Source organism: Bison bison, unplaced genomic scaffold, assembly GCF_000754665.1.
Source record: "Bison bison bison isolate TAMUID 2011002044 unplaced genomic scaffold, Bison_UMD1.0 scf7180017864451, whole genome shotgun sequence".
Taxonomy (NCBI): Eukaryota; Metazoa; Chordata; class Mammalia; order Artiodactyla; family Bovidae; genus Bison; species Bison bison.
The window spans coordinates 101,245-122,971 of NW_011495013.1; the positions used below are offsets into that span (position 1 = coordinate 101,245).

The 21,727-nt window shown below is 34.6% G+C and overlaps 2 protein-coding genes across 5 annotated transcripts in view; both read left to right on the plus strand.

The window, feature by feature from the left end:
- LOC105002295 overlaps positions 1 to 5,211 on the plus strand; it is a 15,610-nt gene extending 10,399 nt beyond the window's left edge. The window contains exons 3-4 of the mRNA XM_010858821.1: positions 4,553 to 4,635; positions 5,129 to 5,211. Coding sequence (XP_010857123.1) covers positions 4,553 to 4,635; positions 5,129 to 5,132 — 87 coding nt within the window. The 3' untranslated portion in view covers positions 5,133 to 5,211. The remainder of the gene's footprint in view (positions 1 to 4,552; positions 4,636 to 5,128) is intronic.
- N4BP2 (NEDD4 binding protein 2) overlaps positions 5,183 to 21,727 on the plus strand; it is a 56,280-nt gene continuing 39,735 nt past the window's right edge. For 2 of the 4 annotated variants that reach the window (XM_010858818.1, XM_010858817.1), the window contains exons 1-6: positions 5,183 to 5,267; positions 6,477 to 6,816; positions 10,765 to 11,905; positions 15,101 to 15,225; positions 17,743 to 17,831; positions 21,272 to 21,348. In XM_010858818.1, the coding sequence (XP_010857120.1) occupies positions 6,591 to 6,816; positions 10,765 to 11,905; positions 15,101 to 15,225; positions 17,743 to 17,831; positions 21,272 to 21,348 (1,658 nt within the window). In that variant the 5' untranslated portion in view covers positions 5,183 to 5,267; positions 6,477 to 6,590. Of the gene's footprint in view, positions 5,268 to 6,476; positions 6,817 to 8,728; positions 9,366 to 10,764; positions 11,906 to 15,100; positions 15,226 to 17,742; positions 17,832 to 21,271; positions 21,349 to 21,727 lie in introns of those variants that run through there. The other 2 variants (XM_010858820.1, XM_010858819.1) reach the window with 2 other exon arrangements.

Sequence of the window (21,727 nt, forward strand, 5' to 3'; positions counted from 1 at the left end):
AGCAACAGTTAGAACTGGACATGGAACAACAGACTGGTTCCAAATCAGGAAAGGAATACATCAAGGCTGTATATTGTCACCCTGCTTATTTAACTTATATGCAGAGTACATCATGAAAATTGTGGGGCTGGATGAAAAACAAGCTGAAATCAAGATTGCTGGGAGAAATATCAATAACCTCAGCTATGCAGATGACACCACCCTTATGGCAGAAAGTGAAGAGGAATTAAAGAGCTGCTTGATGAAAGTGAAAGAGGAGAGTGAAAAACCTGGCTTAAAGCTCAATATTCAGAAAAGTAAGATCATGGCATCTGGTTCCATCACTTCATGGCAAGTAGATGGGGAAACAGTGGAAACAGAGACTTTATTTTTGGGGGCTCCAAAATCACTGCAGATGATGACTGCAGCCATGAAACTAAAAGATGCTTACTCCTTGGAAGAAAAGCTATGACCAACCTAGACAACATATTAAAAAGCAGAGACGTTACTTTGCCAATAAAGGTCCACCTAGTCAAAGCTATTGTTTTTCCAGTAGTCATGTATGGATGTGAGAGTTGGACTATAAAAAAAGTTGAGCACCAAAGAATTGACGCTTTTGAACTGTGGTGTTGGAGAAGCCTCTTGAGAGTCCCTTGAACTGCAAGGAGATCATACCACAGTCCTAAAGGAAATCAGTCCTGAACATTCATCGGAAGGACTGATGCTGAAGCTGAAACTTCAGTACTTTGGCCACCTAATGTGAAGAACTGACTCATTTGAAAAGACCCTGATCCTGGGAAAGATTGAAGGCAGGAGGAGAAGGGGACGACAGAAGATGAGATGGTTGGATGGCATCACCGACGTGATGGACATGAGTTTGAGCAAACTCTGGTAATTGGTGATGGGCAGGGAAGCCAGTTGTGCTGCAGTCCATGGGATCACAAAGAGTCAGACACGACTGAGCAACTGAACTGAGAGTCACATGCAGTTGTAATAAATAATACAGAGAAATTTGTGCTCTTCATCCAGTTCCCCCAATGAAAGAAACATGTGCAAAATGCCTTATGGCATCTCAACCAGGGTATTGATATTAATACAGTCAAGATATAGGACATTTCCATCACCACAAAAATCCCTCAAATTTCCTTTTCATAGCCACATCCACTATTCCCTGTTCCTTCCTCCTCCTCAACCTTTGGCAACTGTTAATCTTCTCTATTTCTGTATTTCTGTCATTTCAAGAATGTTAAGCAAATGGGGATCATGCAATACATGGCTTTTTGGATGGGCTTTTTTTACTCAGCCTAATTCTCTGCAATTTCATCCAGGTCTTGTGTGCCAATAGTAGGTTTCTTTTTATTACTGACTAAACTTCTTGGGATGGAAGTGACATAGTATGTTTAACTGTGTACTCATTGAAGGACATCTGAATTGTTTTCTGGTTTCTGATTATAATGAATAAAGCTGCTACAAGTATTTATGTACAGCTTTTTGGGTAGACCTAATTTTCCATCTCTTAGAAATGTCCATAAGTGCAATTACTTAATTGTGTGGTAGTTCCAGATTTAGTTTAAGAAACTGCCAGACTGCTGTCCAGAGTGGTTTTTTTTATTTTACATTCCTATCAGCAGCATATGAGCCATCCTATTTCTCTGTATCCTTGCTAGGATTTCCTATTGTCATTATTATTTATATTTGCCAACCTAACAGATGTATAAGTATTATAATATCTCATTGTAGTTTTAAATTGCATTTACTTAATGGCTAATGATGTTGAAATTCTTTTTGTACCTGTGTGCCATCTGTATATCCTTTTGGTGAAATCCTCACCACCCCCCCCCCCCCCCCCCCACTTTCTAGTTGAATTACTTGGTTTTTGTTTGTTTTTACTTTGAGTTTTGATAAAGTTTTTTATATATTTTGGATACTAGTCCTTTGTCAGATACATGGTATGCAAATATTTTCTTTCAGCCTGTCATTTTTCTTTTTATACTCTTAACAAGATTGTTCACAGAGTAAAAGTTTTAAGTTTGGATAATGTATAGTTTAATCAGTTTTTCCTTTTATGGAGCATACTTTTGGTGTTTTTGCCTAGCCCTAGATCCTTAAGATTTTCTTTTTTTTCCTAAAAGTTTTATATTACTATGGATTTAAGTCCTTGATCCATTTTGAGTTTTTTTTTTTTAAATAAAGTATGAGACTTAGGCCAAGATTTTTCTTTTTCTATCTGTGGGTGTCTATTTGTTCCAGTTCCATTTGTTGAAAGGTTATATTTTCTCCATTGAATTGCTTTTTCATTTTTGTCAGATGTCAGTTGGGCATATTCATGTTGGTGTCTTCTGTTTCCTAATCTATAATCTGTTGTCAGATCTGTGTGCCTGTCCCTCCACTGATACCATACAGTTTTGATGAGTGTAGCTTTATAGTAAGTCTTAAAATGGAATCAACAGAATCCTTTTACTCTTTCAAAATTGTTTGAACTATTCTAGTTCCTTTGTCTTTCCATTTAAATTTAGGAATAATCTTGTCCATATCCACAAAAAATCTTCCTGGGGTTTTGATAGGAATTGTGCTAAACCTATATGTCAATTTGAGAAAAATTGACATCTTTACTATATTGAGTCTAACAGCTCATAAATCCATTTATCTACTTTTTCAAAAATTTTGTTAGGTTTATTCAGAATATTTCATTATTTGAGCATTTGTGAATAATATTGTATTTTTAATTATAATGTTCATGTATTTATTGGTAGGATATATAAATACAGTTGCTTTTGTGTATTTATCTTGTATCCTTTGCTGAACTCATGTTGGAGATTTTATTGATTCCTTGGGATTTTACACATGGATAGCTGTGTCATCTACAAATAGAAAAGTTTTATTTTTGCCTTTTGAATCTTTATATCTTTTATTTTCTTTCCTTCCTTTACTTCATAGGCTAGAACTTCCAGCATTGTATTTCATAAGAGTGGTGAGAGTGGACATCCTTGCTTTGTTCTCAATCTTAGGATAAAAACATATAGTATTTTACTATTAAATGAAATGTAATCTGTAGGGTTTTGAGGAAGTTCTCATATATTCCTATTTTTTGGGTAGTTTTTATCATGAATGGGTATTGAATTTTGTCACTTTTTTCCTTAATTTATTCATGCAACTAAGGTTTTCTTCATTAGCCTATTAATATAATGGGTTATACTGATTTTTGAATATTGAAACCTTGTATCTCTAGGATAAACCTCATTTAATAATGGTGTATAATTCTTTTAAAATAAACTGCTGATTTCTGTTTGTAATATTTTCTAAGGATTTTTATGTATTCATGAAGGATATTGGTTTGTAATTTTTTTTTTTTTTTTTCTGGTACTGCTTTGTCTGATTTTGGTATCAGGGTAACAGTACTGACTTGATAAAACGAATTAAGAAGTGTTCCTTCTATTTTTGAAAGAGACTATATATGATAGACTTATCCATTGAAGGTATTTAGGCCTGAAATTTCTTTTTTGGGGAATTTGTAAATTGTGAATTAAATTTCATTAAAAATCATAGGGTTTTTATCTATTTCCTGTTGGGTGAGTTATGATAATTTGTGTTTTTTGAGAAATAAATATTTCATATAAGATGTCAGACTTCTGTATGTACACTGGTTCATAGTATTCTCTTAGTCTTTTGATGTCTGCAGGGTCTAGAGTGATTGTTTTTCTCTTTTCAGTTTCATTCATTTCTCCTTTGCTCTTTATTATTCTCTTCCTTCTACTGGCTCTGGGTTTATTTTGCTGTTCTTTTTCCAGGTTCTTGTAGTGGAAAGTTAAATTATTGATTTGAGACTTTACATCTTTTTTAATGTATGAATTTATAGTTATAAATTTGCTATAAATTTTTGCAATTGCTGCTTTAGCTGTGTCTTACAAATTTTGATATGGTATATTTTCATTTTCATTCATTTTTGTGTATTTTAAAATTTTCCTTGAGACTTCCTCTTTGACCCATAGATTATTTAGTGTATTACTTATGTTCCAAGTGTTTGGAGATTTTTGTATTATCTTTTTGTTATTGATTTTGAGTTTGATTTCATTGTGGTCAGAGAACATACTTTATATGATTTCAATTCTTTCAAGTTTGTTGAGGTTTGTTTTATAGTCTAGGATATGGTCTATTTCGGTATATGTTATTTGGGTTCTTGAAAAGGATATGCATTCTGCTGTTGTTGAATGGAGTGTAAAAGTGTTGATTAGATCCTTAAATGATGGTGTTATTGAGTTCTTCTGTATCCTTGCTGATCTTATGTCTGTTTACTCTTATTGAGAGAGGGGTGTTGAAGTCTCTAACTATAATTATAAGCTTGTCTATTTCTCCTTTCAGTTTTGTCAGTTTTTGTTTCACTTAATTTAGTAGCTCTGTTTGGTGCCTACACATTTAGGGTTGCTCTGAATTCTTGTCAGATTGATCCTTTATAATTATATAGTGTTCTCTATCTTTGCTGATTTTTTTTTTTTTTGCTCTAAAATCTACTTTATCTGATATTTATATATAAAATGTAATTTTACTTAATTTTAACTAATTTAAATTTAAATAGGCACATGTGGCTGGTGGCTGCCATATTGACATTGCAGTCCTGGAAGATGGAGAGAGCTATGACACAATAAATTTAATTAAAAGGTAAATTTTATGGAATGTAGAAGGTGTTAAGGGCAATGGGTGGTTAACAGAAAAGGGAGATTGGGAAAGAAAAAATGGGGAACATGACTTTAAATTAGATAATCAAGGAAGAAATCATTGAATATGGTACTTGAACAGAGATTTGAAGGGGTGAAAGAGTTAGCAATGCAAATATCTTGGGAAAAAGTATATTAAAGGCCAAAAGTGGAAGTGGACCATAGTAAGAAATTTAGCTTTCACTCTGAGTGATATGGAGAGCCAGTTGAGAATTTAAAGCATACTGTGACTCATTCTGACTTATGTTGTATGAAAATCGTTTTGGCTGGTATATTGAAAATAGACTGTAAGGGACAAGAGGTGTAGAAACAGGGAGACCATTTAGGAGACAGGAATACAGATGGAGAATGACTATAGCCAGGCCAAATGTTTAGAGCAGGTTTCAGAGAAAATATCAGTTGGTTTTAGATAATGTTACATTTGAATTGTTCATTAGATAGATCCAAGAGGAGAAAGCAAGTAGATTGTCAGAGTTCTCCAGATCTATGAGTCCTTGCCCTTGTGGAGCTTACGTTTTGCTGGAATATGGGTAATAAATAAAACAAGTGGATGAAACACATATACTATTTTAGAAGGTAAGTTATATGGAGAGAATTCAAGTAAGAAAAGAAGGGTAAGTGGTGTTGGACAACTGACTTCCTGAGAAGGTAACAATTGAGTAATGATAGGAAATACATCTTTTAGATACCTGGGATAATAGTAGTTTAGGTAGAAGGGACCAAATATAAAAGTTCTAAGATGGAGCATGACTGATGTTTGAAGGACAAGGAGATGAAGTATGGCTCGAGTGACATGAGCAAGGGAAAGAGGAATAGGGATGACTGTACCCTGGTGGCTCAGACGGTAAAGCATCTGCCTGCAATGTGGGAGACCCGGGTTCGATTCCTGGGTCGGGAAGATCCCCTGGAGAAGGAAATGGCAATCCACTCCAGCACTCTTGCCTGGAAAATCCCATGGATGGAGGAAGGAGCCTGATAGGCTACAGTCTATGGGGTCGCAAAGAGTTGGACACGACTGAGCGACTTCACTTCACTATAGGCCATTTTAAGGGTTCTGATTTTTATCCTAAGTGTAATGGGAAGCTGGTGGATAGTTTAGCAGAAGAGAGGTGTGATCTGACCTGTGGTTTAACTGAGTCACTCTAGTTATTGTGCTCAGTAGATCGAAGGGGCAAGGATGGAAGCAAGGAGGTTAAGGGACTTTTATATTAATCCAGGCAAGGCTGTGGTAGCCATGGAAATGGTGAGGAATGATCATATTCTGGATACATTTTGAGGGTTGCATTGACAAAATTGGCTTACTAATTGGATGTGGGATGAGAGGAGTCAAGAATTATTCCAAGATTTTTGACCTGAGCAGTTGGAAGGATAGAGTTGCCTTAATTGAGATGGGAAAGACTAGGAAGAACAAGTGTGAAGTATGTGATAAGGAGCTCAGTTTTGGACATGTGAAGTTTATGATGCCTATTAGACATCCAAATAAGTGTTCATTAGGCATCCTCATTATGAATACTGTGTTGTTGTTTTTTTAAATGAAGTAATTGTGCTGAAGTAGTGTACTCACCATTCTGAAACTATATTACATTTGTTAATATCTTAATTTTTAACATGTTCAATCCTGAAAAACTTGAATATTTTGGAGAGGGAAATTGTGTGACTGCTCTTGGGCTTTGCTGCCCACCAGAGTTGATGGTACTTTCTTAGAGTTGAATAAAGATGTCATTCCAATTTTAGATCTGGAACTATAACTATAGTCTGAGTGTTTCAACTTGCTTTCTATTTTAGGTCCTTTTACTACTGGATTGTGCAAGATATTTAACCCTATTTTCTTTGAGGTATGACTTAAATATCAAACATCTTAAATAAGAAAAGGGAGACATTTTAGTTTTGGAAGTCAGAATGCCAAGGAGAAGGAAAAATCTTGGGGGAAATCCTTTTCGGAAGACCACAAACTCTAAGGAAGTTGTATCCAGTGTTACTAGTCATGAGGAGCCAACCACTACTCTTCCTTCCGTGTATGAGACAAAGGTTGATCAGGAAGAACTCTTCACCAGTGTCTCAGAGATGTTTTCTGATCTGGATCCTGATGTAGTGTATTTGATGCTTTCTGAATGTGATTTCAAAGGTGAGAAAAGTTTAGTTTGAACCCTTTGCATTTTATAAAAAGGTTTTATGTACTATGCCATGACCAGTAGTAATACAGAAAATGACTACGTTATTTCTATTTTGTTCATTACTTTTTGAAAATCTGCTGTGGGTAAGGTACTAAGTTTAGTATTATGAGGCATGTAAAGAATAAAACATCGTTTCTTCTTTCAAGAAATGTATAGTTCTAGGTATAAGATGTATGTGTAGATTTCATCTTTTATGTTTTATTTCTTTTTATCTTCCCTCTCGAAAAGGTTGGCACTATTGACGTTTTGGACCAGATAATTCTTTGTTGTGAGTGTCTTTCCTGGGCATCATAGGATGTTCAGCAACATCTCTGGCTTGTACCCATTAGATCCCATAGCACATCCCCTGCCCCACCCCTGCAGTTGTAACAATAAAAATACCTCTGTATATCATCTTATGTTCCCTGAGGGGCAAAATCATTCCCAGTTGAGAGCCGTTGACCTGGAGTACTCTATGAAGAGAGGGATTTAAAAAACTGTTTTGTTGTACTGCTGTGTCTCCAGCCCCTAAATACCAAATGACTTGCTCGGACCTCAGTAAATACTTATTGAGTGAAAAGGTAATTATAATTATGGAAATGAGAGCTGATTAAGCGTTGAGGCTAATAGACCAGTGTGATTTAAAATTGGCTTTAGGTTGATTTTCCAGCTCTACCTCTTAACTTCTCTGGGTTTCAGTTTTCTTATCTGTTAAAGAGAAAAATAATAGTATGTACCTCATAGGACTTTTTCTTTTTTTTCCCAGTAAGGATTGAGTTTTTGTTTTGTTCTGATAAAGTCTTCAGTGCAGTAAATTATTAATGACTTGTAATAAATTGTTTAGATGTATGTTTGCAGACAGGGGAAACTATCAAATTTAAATGGATGAGTAAGTTAAATATTGATGTTTAATATTGCTATTGGCCATGATTAGTATAAGTAAAATTATTCTAGGTTTGGGGAATTTTGGTAATGGGGTAAACTTCAAATTTTTTTTTTTACATTCCACAGTCTATGATGTGAGCCTATCTTATCTATCCTTTTATGTATGCAGAAAACCAGCTTTCAGCAGTCTACATGATGCTCAGAAATAATAGTGTTTACAATTTTATTTGTGGCTTCAACATATATTTCCTAATTTTGGTGTGTTTAAAATTTATTTTTGCACGTACACTAGTAACAATGAAGAAGTACAAGGAAAATATCAGTATGTTACCCTTACATCCTAACAAAAAACATTTTTCTTTTCCAGGATCTTCTCTATACCTTCTTCATAAATACTGATGTTTTGAGTAGTTTGAATAATAACATTTATGACGTTGTATATTCTACTTTTAAAACTTAACCTAATATAAGTATTTTTTTCAGTTGGCCGCAGTCTTTATATTTTTTAATAGCTTTCTAATATTCTGTTGGGTTATTCTGTTGGGTTATTATGCTCTAATTTAATTATAGCTATGTTTTACATGAATAATTAATATTGCAAAGAACATCTTGGTATGAATAACCTTTTCCGTCTTTTGGCTTTTTCCCGATTCCGAAGTTTTATTTTCTTCTGTCACAGGGTAAGGACAGTTTTTGGCTCTTGGAAACATTTGCTGAATTGCCTACTAAAGAGGTGTGGCTTATGGTTACCAGGGGTGAAAGCGGGGGATGGATAAATTCGGAGACTGAGATTGACATATACACACTACTACATACAAAGTAGATAACTAATAAAGACCTACTGTATAGCACAGGGAACTCTTCTCAATACTCTAATGACCTGTATTGGAAAAGAATTAAAATACAGAGTGGATATATGTATATATATAACTGATGCACTTTGCTGTACAGCAAAAACTATAACCCAACATTGTAAATCAACTATACTATACTCCAATAAAAATTAATTAAAAAATAAATTTACCTTATAAAATAAATGTGCCAATTGTAATGACACTAGCACTGTATAAGGGTTTCATTACAGCCTTATCAACATTGAGTGGTATTCTTTTAAGATTTTAGGAATAAGATTTTACCTTTAATGGTTTTTTTTTTTTTTTAGATAAAGAGAAATGTTAACATTTTTATATATGATTGTTTATTAGTTCTTGTATTGTGTGAATTGTTCGTGTGTTTTTCATTGTTTTATACCATTGTTTTAATTTTTCTCAACACTGTAAAAACTTCTGTGTTTTATGTATATAGTTTGATCTTTTACTTCTTTTTACATATACTGTTTTTCATTATATACACATTAATTTTTTTGGTTGATCTTTTGTGATTTTTCTATCATGTAGTTTTTTCTTAGAAATTCTTCTTATATTTGCTCCTCCCACCCCGCCTTTTTTTCCCCCCCTTTTTTCCATGTTTATTGCTATAGTCTTCTAACTGGTCTCTCTGCCAGGCTTGCCCCCTCCAATCCCTCTTTGTTTTTCTTCTTAAGGGAACACTAATTGGGTGCTTACTAGGTGCCAGTCCTTGTGCACAGCCCTTTTTCATGGATTATCTCATTTAATCCTCACAACAACCCTATGAGGTAGGTACTTTTGTTATCCACACATTGCAAATGAGAAAATCAAGGCTTAGGAAAGTTAACTAACTTGTTCAAAGTGTTCATGCCAGCAAGTAGGGATTTAAATGTCATTCTGATTCCTGACCAGAGCTTTTACCTACTGTGCTGTGCTGTTTCCACATTTATCTTCCTTAAGTTAATACACAAAAATAATATGAAAAAGCCTCAGATTTCAGATGCTTAACAATTCTAATTTCTCTATATTTATGTTGTAATGGAGGGAGCTCAGCATTGGAGTCGACACACCAGTCCTGACTTTGTCACTTATTATCTGTGTGACGTGGGCTAAGTTAATATACTTTCTAAACTTCATTTTCTTCATCTCTGTGCTGGGAATACTATAGCTTGTAGTATAATTTGAAGATTCATTGAGACAACAAAACATCTAGCCCAAATGCTATGACAGGTAGTTTCCCTTCAAGTTCCCTTGGAAAATAAAATTAGTATTTCTTACCATGAAATAGAGGACCCTTCCAATTTTACTTGATTTCCCTTTCCAGTTTTATCTCCTTCTCTTATCTGCCATATTACTGTGTACTCGCATTCCAACAAACTCAATAGCTTAAACATGCTGTGTGTTTTTAGGACTGAGTTTGCCTTTCCATTCTGTATTGACAAGTTTCTTTTTGATCTTCCAACTCCCAGTTTACATATCACCTCATGTGAAATCTTTCCTTACTTTCCTATAAGGCTGCTTAGGCATTTGTATATTATTAAGAGTGTGCAGTATTTAATCTATATTATACTATAATTGTCTTCTAACATCTTCAGTTGCTTCCATTAGACTGCGAAAATCCTTCGAGTGTAGTAAAAACTATTATCTTGTTCATCCTTGTACAAAGTATGTCTGATATGTAGTACATGCTCATGCACATTTTTTGTGTTAAGTGAAATTCATAGTATGGACCATATAAGCAAATTAGATTTATTAGAATACTTATTAATAAATAAAATACTTCATACTTAAAACAGCATGTAGTAGGTAAGTATTTGTTGATTAGATCAACTGGTTTTAGTATCTTTATAAACAACCCTAAAGTATACAGTTCCAGATATTTTTCTTTTACTCAATAAATTCATCAGAGAATATCTACTTGATGGCAGTTTATTGGCCTAGTTTATTACTGTTTGTCTGAAAGTAACAACATTGCATGTCTCCATTATTCAAATCTTTCACTATACAGAATTATATATTAGTAAAATGTTAAGTTAAAAATGACTTGAATATTTATAAATTTCTTGACATTTCATTCAATGTAAAGTCAGTATAATTTTATGTGAATTTTAATTAAATCATTTTTACTGTTTTCAATCCATATAGGTATATTTTATTGTTGTTATTGTTGTTCTTATTGTTGTACAGTTGAAAATGCCATGGATTGTCTATTAGAATTATCAGCCACTGATGCTAAGATAGAAGAATCGTCTTCAACAAACTTCGTTGCTTCTGAGAAACAAGTAAATGCAGTGAAGTGTGAAATAATGGAAAAATGTCCTCCAAAAGAAGAGAGTGAAGATTCAAAAATGGATTCATTTTTGGACATGCAGCTAACGGAAGATTTAGATTCTTTAATACAAAATGCTTTTGAGAAATTGAACTCTTCTCCTGATAACCAAGCATACTCATTTTTGCCTTTGCAAGATGTTAATAATTTTAGTGACCCAAGTTCATTTGTAAGTTCAGATTCAAGTAATATGACTCCCATTCTTTCTACCCAAAATATGGATTTGAACAATGAAAATTTAGAGCTTTCTGTCTCTGCATTAAGTTCAAATTCCTTAACTTCACATTCAGTTTCAAATGGGTCCAAAAGTTTTACAAAAGATAACACAGTGGCATTGGAAGATTCTCTTCTCAGTAGTTCTTTAAATGCAGATAATGACACTTTGATGGATGGCAGCAACCAAATTCAGAAAGAGCTTTCGGAATCTGAGTGTGTTAAGACTCAGTTCTCTCAAGCCCCTGTAGATTTGGATGCTAATGAGCTTCAGGCTCCTCTAAACCTTGCTGTCCAAAATCCAGGGATTGGTTTAATAGGTACAGGTGGAGATCAGAAGTCCACGTCTGTCCCTGATGTTTTTGTACCTTCTGAAGAATTCAGTTTCCAGCCACACAAACATACTGAACTGCCACCAAAGGGGAAGGATGTGAATTACTGCCCAGTACTAACCCCTCTCCCTCTACTGCTGCCTCCTCCCCCACCTCCACCAATGTGGAATCCAATGATTCCTGCTTTTGACCTCTTTCAAGCCAACCATGGCTTTGTGGCTCCTGTTGTAACCACAGCTGCGCACTGGAGGCCTGTCAACTATGCGTTTCCACCCCCAGTGATTTCTCATGCTTCCCCCACAAAGGTGTGGAGAAGCAAAGAGGGAGCGAGTGCTTACCATGTACAAGAAGCTCCAGTTTCTCAGGCTGTAAGAAAGAAGACATCATCTTATGTTGGACTAGTTCTCGTTCTTCTCAGAGGCCTTCCAGGATCAGGAAAATCTTTTCTGGCAAGGTATGAGGTTTAATTGAGTTTAAAAAATGAGTGTAATGTGTGAACTTGAATATTTATAATAGCTTGACTATGTGAGATGTTTTTACTTCATAGAGATGTTTACTAATTTTTTTAACTTTGTAGCTAATAGCACTGTTTTCTCCAGAAGTTTTTATTGAATTTTTTTGTCTTAGAATATCATTTTGAGAGACAGAATAGAAGAAGAAAATTAAAGGTGGTTTCAAGATTGTGAGCTTGTAAAATCAAAAGAAATAAGTTCGTGTGGAAGAGAACTAATTTGAGTGGGAGAAAGATAAATTCAGCTTTGATTATATAGATAAAGGGCCATAATTGATTTTGAATTCAAGAAAGTCTTGACAAGAATTCTGCTGGTAGTTGGAAATTTGGAATTGTAGCATGTTGTTAAATAAGGTTTAGAAATGTATAATATGAAGGAAGAGAACATAGGATGAACCATTGGTAATCAGAGAACTTCAAATTTTCAGTGATTTTTTTTTTTTTTCCTTGCAAAATGTGGTACCCTCAGTACCACATATATCTCATATATCCCATCTGTGTGCTTTTTGTAGTTAAGATACGTTGTGGATGTCTTGGTCTCAGAGACCAGAGTCAGGGACAGAGGCAACTTCATTATACTTTCAGTGGTACTTGTTAAAGGGTGTTGTTTTCAAAGTTCTTTCAATCCTCTTCTTTAAATTCCAGAATATTTACATTTAATTTTTTTTTTTGCCAATTTTTCCCTTTTCCTTCTAAGTTTTATCTATTTTCTCTCATGGTTTGCTGTTCTCAGCTGAGTCTTTTCTATTTTATCCTAGGTGTATCTAGTCTTTGGGAACACTCATGTATACCTTGATAAGCTCATTTTCGGTTGTTTTTTTAATGTCCTTTCTTAGTCTGGATTTATCTTCCAATAAATTTCCACATATTCTACTCATATATTTGTAAATATATTCTTCTATAGACATAGGCTTTCTCTTTGATTTAATGACCACAAGAATAGGAAATAATATTATAGATACTACAGTCAGTTATGATACTTCATTTTGTGAAAGATTGAAACAAAAGAGGGTACCTTAAAAGGTAATAGAGCTGTGACACAGGTTTGAAGAAGTAGGTTTCAGAGTCCTCAGAGCCAGAAGCAGCTACGGTTAGAGATTAGGAAGAGAAAGAAATGCTTGTCACAAAGTTGGAGCTTGCTAAAATTTGAATGAAAAGAGAGAAGTAACTGGGAAGTGCAGAGATAGGTAGCTGAATTTTCTCAGAGAGAGTGGTCCACAGTGTTAAGCTGTTGTGTCCAAGGAAAATTAAAGATGAAAAAAGACTTTCAGAGTTATTGGAAAGAAGGCTACGAATGGCTATCTTGAAAAATACTTTTGTTGCCCTGGAAAGGTGGAAGACCTTAAGACCTTAAAAAAGCATTTATACTAAAGCAGTTAAGGAGAGAAGTTGGGTAACAGTTGAAAAGGGATCTTTAAAGTGTGGTTAAAAATTTAAAAGATAGCTGAGATAGATGTGAAGTGTCAGAGGGGAAAGCTTAGAGGTAAAAGAGAAGATAAATGAAGGAGTCTCAGAAAGTGAGATCAAGTGAGCATTCACTACAATGTAAGCTTCATGAATACAATTTACTGATGGATGCTCAGGGATTAAAACAGCACCTCTTTCTCTTAAAGTGAGAGTGAAAGTAGCTCAGTCATGTCCAACTCTGTGACCCCATAGATTATAGAGTCCATGGAATTCTCCAGGCCAGAATACTGCAGTGGGTAGCCTTTCCCTTCTCCAGGGGATCTTACCAACCCAGGAATCAAACAGGGGTCTCCTGCATTGCAGGCGGTTTCTTTACCAACTGAGCTATCAGGGAATCCTATTTTTGCTTAATAGATACTAATAAAAATCAAATTCAAAAGATATATTTCAATATGAGAAAAGAATCTTTAAGAGTGGATATATATATATATATGCATAACTGACTCACTTTGTTGTACACCTGAAACTAATACAACATTGTAAGTAAATTATACTCCAATACAATAAAATTAATAAAATAAAATAGGTTTTTATTGGCATATAGCTGTTTTACAATTTTGTGTTAGTTTCTTCTGTACAGCAAAGTGGTCATCAGTTGCACATATACATATATGTCAAGAGGGTAGCACTGTTATGTCTCTGTGGATTCTCTTTGCTTATTTTTTACATGTATCTCAGTTATATAGAAGATAAATTCCAGAGTCAAGAAAGAGAGATGGGGTACTTTCCTGATGGTCCAGTAGTTAAGACTTCACGCTTTGGATTCTGTCTCTGGTTGGTAAGCTAAGATCCTGCAAGCTAATGTGGCCAAAAGAAAGAGAGGAGTCAGAAAACCCCTATAAAACTATCTTATCTTTGTATTATTTATTAAAATTTTTTTAAATTAAATGTATTTTTGGCTGCATTGGGTCTTCACTGCTGTACGCTGGCTTTCTCTAGCTGCAGTGCATGGGGGCCACTCTCTAATTGTGGTGCATGGGCTTCTCATTGCAGTGACTTCTTATTGCAGAGCATGGGCCCTAGGGCCTTGGGACTTCGGTAGTTGTGGCACATGGGCTTAGTTGCCCTGCAGCACATGGAATCTTCCTGGACCAGACCAAGGACTGAACCCAAGTCCCCTGCATTGACAGGTGGATTCTTAACCACTGGACCACCAGAGAAGTCCTTAACTTTGTATAATTGAGCTGATTAAATGAATAGTCTAAGAGTTTCCTCTACTTTTAAAGTAGAATTAAATATCAAGGTACTTGCCTACCTGGAAGTGACCTTCAGCATAGAGCGGGTAAGGTAGATCTGTGTGTATCAAGTGGCCAGATGAGGGAGATGCATGTGATTGATAAGAATTTTGAAGCATTGTTAGTTACTGGTTTTCTTGATATTTAAAATTGTGTTAACCTTCATACCTTTATAGTAAGGACAAAGGACTTCATAATATATTTTAAAAGTTTCCGAAATAATAATTTACGTAAAGCAAAGTAGACTTGCCTCGGTTTTCTTGGGAGTCAGACTTCTGCTTAGAGATTTTCAATGTGATTTGTTTGAGAAATAAAGTATCTTTATTCTTTTAAATAATGATACTTGAATTTTTAATTTGGATTATGACCTTGCAAAAATCAGTAGAGAGAATTTAGAAGAATAATTAATGAAAATAATTACATTTATCATTCACAGGACTTTGCAAGAGGATAATCCAAGTGGAGTTATTCTTAGTACTGATGATTATTTTTACATAAATGGACAATACCAGTTTGATGTAAGATACTTAGGAGAAGCACATGAATGGAACCAGAATCGTGGTAAGGATAGACATCAAGTGATGGGTAATATTAAGAGCAATATAAAGGAAAAAATCCACCAGGTGTTTTTATTTTGAGTGACATACAACTTTTAAGTTGTAATTAACTTTCATTCTAAATTATAACTATATAATATAGATAAAATTATAACTATAGCAATTCTTATTACATAATAAGTGGAGGAGGTAGTCTCGTAGATCTGTGATGAGGATTAAATGAGTTAATTTTTGTAAAATAGCTTAGAACATTGCCTGAAATGTTTAAGTTTTATTTAGTCAATGGAGATCTTGTCAGAAGTAAGTCAGATTTTCTACATTGGTCTGGAAATAGCTCAAGATGGTTATAGTTGTCTGGCATGCTCTGGTCCCAGTTTCCTAAAATAGAATTTGCATTGTTAACCATTAGTCTTCCCTGCTGCTGCTGTTGCTAAGTCGTTTCAGTCGTGTCCGACTTTGTGCGACGCCCACAGACGGCAGCCCACCAGGCTCCCCCATTCCTGGGATTCTCTAGGCAAGAATACTGGAGTGGGTCGCCATTTCCTTCTCCAATGCATGAAAGTGAAAAGTCAAAGTGAAGTCACTCAGTCGTGTCCGACTCTTATAGACCCCATGGACTGCAGCCTTCCAGGCTCCTCTGTCCATGGGATTTTCCAGGCAAGTGTACTGGAGTGGGGTGCCATTGCCTTCTCCACCAGTCTTCCCTAGATTGGCCTAATTTTTGTAGAGGATTGTGTGAGAGTGGAAAATGACTTCCCTCAAACTAAACCTGCAGGAAGGTTATTGGTAAAACCTCAATCTTCTTATTAGTGCAACTATTCACTGAAGATGATTTTATCATGAAATGTTTAGTTATGAATAGTTTGAATTTTATATGGGAAATTCTTGTTAAGACATATAGACAGTATTTTACTTAGCCTTTCTTTTGTGATACATGCACTTTGAAGGCTATTCTTGAGTTTGTCATCTTTAGACATGGTTAAATTTTTCTATATTCTTTCTTGAACTAAATATTAAAGTAAAAATCAGGAATATGAAAATACCAACACAAAAATAAAAAACAGTCTGATGTGATCGAGTGCAGTCTTGGATTTGCCAGTTACCAGCTGTGTGCTCTTAAGCAAGTTATTTGTAGTCTCCAGGATCCTGTGTCCTCATCTGTAAAAGAGTTTAATAGTACTAATCCCCTAGATTTCTTATAAAGGTTAAATGAGAATGAAGAGTGCTTATCAGTAGTTCAACTTGCCTTTCTGTAACAACAACTGCAGCAATAATAATTTGAAATTAATTGGCAGAACTTTTTAAAAAAGCTTTATTGAGTGAGATAAGAGTCAGATAGTTTTAAACATATTCCTTGTTGTACAACCATCACCACAATCAAATTTAGAACATTTTTATCACTTCAGAAAGACCACATACCCATTAGCAGTCCCTCCTCATTTCTCCTTAACTCTCTCCCAACCCCAGGCAACCACTACTTCACTTTCTATAGGTTTATCTATTCTCGACATTTTATCCAAGTAGACTCATATAATATGTGGTCTTTTGTGAATGGTTTTTTTTCACTTAGCATAATGTTTTCAAGGTTCATCTGTGTTGTAGAAAGTATCAGTAATTTATTCTTTTTTATGGCTGAATAATATTCCATTATGTGGATATGCCACATTTCATTTATCCATTCATTAGTTGATGGATATTTGTATTGTTTTCATTTTTTGGCTATTATGAATAATGTTGCTATGAACATACCTGTCTATGTTTTACCTTTCTAGGAACTGTCAAGCTATTTTCCAAAGCAAGAGCACCATTTTACATTCTCAGTAGCAGTATATGAGAGTTCCAACTTTTCTTCATCTTTACTAACACTTGTCTTTTTTTTTTTTTTAAATTAAAAAACTTTTTTTAATCTGATCTTTTGGACTATGGCTGTCCTAATGATGGGTGTTAAGTGGTATCTCATTGTGGTTTTGATTTGCATTTCCCTGATCGCTTTTTGTCTGTTTATTGGCTACTTGTTTATCTCCTTTGGAGAGCTTTCTATTTAGATCTTTTGCCATTTTTAAATTGGATTATTGTCTTTTTATTGGTTTTAATGAAAACTTCCCCCCTATTTATGCTGTCTATACATTTAATATACACATCAAATTTAGACCAGTTTTTATTTAATTTCTGATTATAATTTTAGTATTTAGGATTTATTATTCAGCATTTTCCTGTACTTTAGTTTTTCATATACTCAAAATAGTATTTAGAAGTAGTGGTGGTTTAGTTGCTAAGTCGTGTCTGACTCTTGTGACCCTGTGGACTGTGGCCTGTCAGGCTCCTCTGTCCATGGGATTTTCCAGGCAAGAATACTGGAGTGGGTTGCCATTTCCTTCTTCAGCGTATTTAGAAGTAGAATTGTGAGTAAAATTAGCACATATCTATGATTTTCAAATTATGAAATTTCAAATCTAATCAATAAGATTAGATTTTTTAAAACATAGTTATTAAAAGTGATTTCTCATTTTCTGTTTTTCAGCAAAAGAAGCATTTGAGAAGAAGGTGTCTCCTGTAATAATAGATAATACAAACCTACAGGCATGGGAAATGAAACCATATGTTGCTTTGGTTTGTACCATAAATTGTCATAAGTCTTTAATAATGGGTTTGGAATTTTGGGGGGATACTAATACTTAAGTGAATTCAAGCAAACAGTCCTGACTTTTTAGTAAGTTAGCATTCATTCATTTACTAAAAAGCTGACTTGGGCACTCTTCTTTCATGGCACCCTGGCTTATTTCTGTTATAGCACTAAGTACATTGTTTTTATCAGTAGGTCATGAGTTGACAAATTTTTGTCTAGAAAACACCAGATAGTCAATATTTTAGGTTTTACAGGCCGCAGTCTGTTGCATATTCTTTTTAAACAATCCTTTAAACATAAAAAAAAAATATATATATATATTTATATTTATATATCCTTAGTTCCTAATCTGTTCAAATATTGGCTGATGGGCTGAATTTGGCTTTAAGCCATCTATTTTTCTTGAGGGTAGGGCTGTTGTTTTATTCATCATTGAATCTACAAAGTATAGCACTGGCATATACTAAATATATATTTGTTGAGTAAATTGATGAGTGAAGCTTTTGTGAGTATGTGTATTATTTGTTTTATTCTCCCAAGATTAGCACATGTCTGGCACATTGAAGCTCAGCTTGTTTCTTTAGTTAATGAATGTTGTACTTGCTATTCTGTATTTTTAACACATCCAGCTTATACCCCCTTTACTGTGCCTAGTGTGTTTGTACTGTTTTGAAGGTGTGATTCTTTACTTTGCTAAAGAAAATTATGTTTCCTTTGAAAGCAAGTGAGATTTTACTTCTGTGCAGCGTGGTAGAGGAAACAGACTTCTTTGAGGCTGAAATTCAGTTTGCTTTCTGGCCTTAGGAGTTCCTAATTTCTAGACTAATATATTTACCACAGGGACGTGCTTTCCCCTTAATTTTACTTGACTCCTCTGTAGGTTTTTCTTAGCTTCCTGCTGTCATCTTAGAAAATTTTTTAACACTTTATTTTCCTATGTAGTAAATAAAGAAGCCCCCAAATTATATGTTTCTGATTTTTATTTAGGCTTCAGCCTTCTATAATGTTATCTTTTCCCTTATTTATTATATAACAATTAAAAATGTAAATCCTTTTTTCCAATACTGATTCCTTGACTCTTTTCAACTCTACTTAGAAATATAAAGGACTCCTGTTTATCTTAGATGCCAAATGCTTTTGTCTTCATAAAGAAGTAGATGCAGGAATTACTGTAGAGGAGAGGATCACCTTTTGCTTCTTTTGTTATTAAGATAATGAAAGTGTAGAAGAGTGGGATAGATTGGAGATAATAGTCTATTACTGTGTTGACTGTCATTCACAAAAGTAGCTAAAATACTAAGTTAGGGATAAATAGGGAGCAGTCAAGTAGCTTAGTTTCTACTGGCTAAACATAAATATGTGTGTGTGTGTATGTGCACACACACACATAAAATATATGGCAAAGTAGTATTTTCCCTTGTGGACTATCATATAGGTTGACCTAAGTCAGAATCCTCTTAAGTAATATAATTTATTGTTAAGATTTGTCCATTGATAATGGGAGTTGAAAAAGTCTTTAAATGCTTAGTCTCTTTTTCTCTGTGTGTATGTGTGCATTTAAAATTAATTTGATTCTAAGAGTTAAATATACCCCTTTAGGTAATTAGAGACCTGGACTATTGCCAGCCATTGAATAAGTTATAGAAATTTGGTGCTGAGGTGAGGAGATGGAAGTGAGCAGGCTCATTACAGGGTATTATGTCACTACTACCTTGGTGTCTGGGTTGATCTTTGAACTTTTCTGTCAGAATGACAGAAAATAGCAATGACCACTATTGACATCTTGTCATAAAACTGAGGGGATCAATAGTGGGAGGTGAGGTCAGAGATGTAATGGTGGTTAGGGAGATGGCAGGGCAGACTTATGTAAGGGCTTATGCCTAGGTCTCTGTGAGGACTTAGGATTTTACCTTGAGTGACATGGAAGATACATTAGTCTGCTCAGGTTGCCATAAAGATTACCATAGACTAGATAGCTTAAACAAGAGGAATTTTATTTTCTCACAATTTTGGAAACTAGATGTCCCAGATCAAGGTCCAGGAGGATCAAGTTCTGTTGAGAGTTCTCTTCTTGCTGTGTTCTCACATGGTAGAGAGAACAAGTTCTCTGGTGTCTCTTCTTACAGGGACACTAGTGCCCTAAACTTTTGACTTCATTTAACCCTAATTACTTCCATAAAGGTCCTGTCTCCAAACGCAGTCACATGGTGGAATGGGAGTTTCCACATAAAAGATTTGAGAGAATAAATTCATTAGTTCATAACAGGGTTTTGAGCAGAGTAGTGACATGATCTGACTGTTAAAAGAATCACTGTAGGGCAGTGTTGAGAATAGACTTGGGAGTGGGGGAGAATGGAAGCAGGAAGGAGACTTATTAAAGGGCTTTCGTGGTAGTTAAAGAGATGACATGGTTCAGACCAACATGGGAGCAGTGAATGTCATGGTGAGTAGAAATTAAATTCTGGATATATTTTTAAAGTAGAGCCAGTTGAATTTCGTATTGGATTGATACGGATGTGAAAGAGAGGCATTAAGTATGGCATCAAGTTGGGTTTTGGCCTGTGTAACTGAAGATTGACATCAGTTGAGATGGAAAAAGTTCAGGTAGAATAGTTTCTCTCTCTTTTTTTATTTGGCATTGCTGTGCCAAAATACTAGAGTTTTGAAAAATAGTTTCTCAGTAGCTGTCATTGGGAATTCCATGATTCCCTGGCAGACCAGTAGTTAGGACTTTATGCTTTCACTGCCGAGGGTGCCTGTTTAATCCCTGGTTGGGAAACTAAGATTCCCTCAAGCTGTGCAGTGTGGCCAAAAAAAAAAAAAAAGAATGCGTTGTCATTTAAAATAGTTTTAAAATTATAAAAGTCATGTATGTATTCTGATAGGTATTCAAGCCATAAAAAAGAAAGCCTAAAGTCCTATTCCCTTGAGGTAGATACTTTTCATAGTATTTTTGAGACTCCTTCCAGAAGTTTTCTATACATATGCAGATTATCTTTTTTTATTCTAGTGAAAATTCTGTATCTTACTTTCTTAACAATTTACATTAAGAACATTTTCTCATTAACAGAGGATTTTAAAAGCCATTGTATGTATTTACATTGTATGATTATATCCTCCTTTATTTAGCCAGTTCCGTATTAATAGACACTGTGTTGTGTGTATTCTTTTGCTATTACAAATAATGATGAACTAGATATTCTGCTGTGTATATAATTTTGCACTCTGACATAAGTTTTTATCAGTAGCATAAATTTCTAGAAGTTTGTTGTTGAATCAGAGAGACTTCATCTTGCCTGGTAACACACTCATCAAGATAGATAATCTTTTATATTCTTTCAGTTTTAACATGCTGTGAATTTGGGGAAAATTTAATTTCATGGAAGTAATTATTTAAAAATGCATTTGTCTTTTTTGTATGTAGTCTCAAAAACATAAATATAAAGTCCTTTTCCGGGAACCGGATACATGGTGGAAATTCAAACCGAAGGAACTTGCAAGGTAAAACTTGGAGCTTATATAAAATGTTTTAGTTTTGTGAGAGTGAGAGAAAGTCCATCTAGATTATTTTCCTCTTGTAAATAATGAATAAAACAAAATGGATTAGATTGTGGCTTTGCCACTTAAAAATTGACAAAATTTTTATTGCCTGTAGGTTCTCTTTTTCAGTTTATGAAGAATTTGTATCTTTTTATTCTGAAATTGAGTTATTAAACAGAAAAATTCCAGTTGTGTTATATAGCCAGTACTGTTACTTATTAAAAATATAATGTCAGTATCTGAAACTAGAAGAGACTAGGGTTTGGCAAACCTGAACTATGTGCCATTGGAAGGAACAAATTATGGTAGCTGCCTGGTGACTTACCGTGCTGGAGGGAAG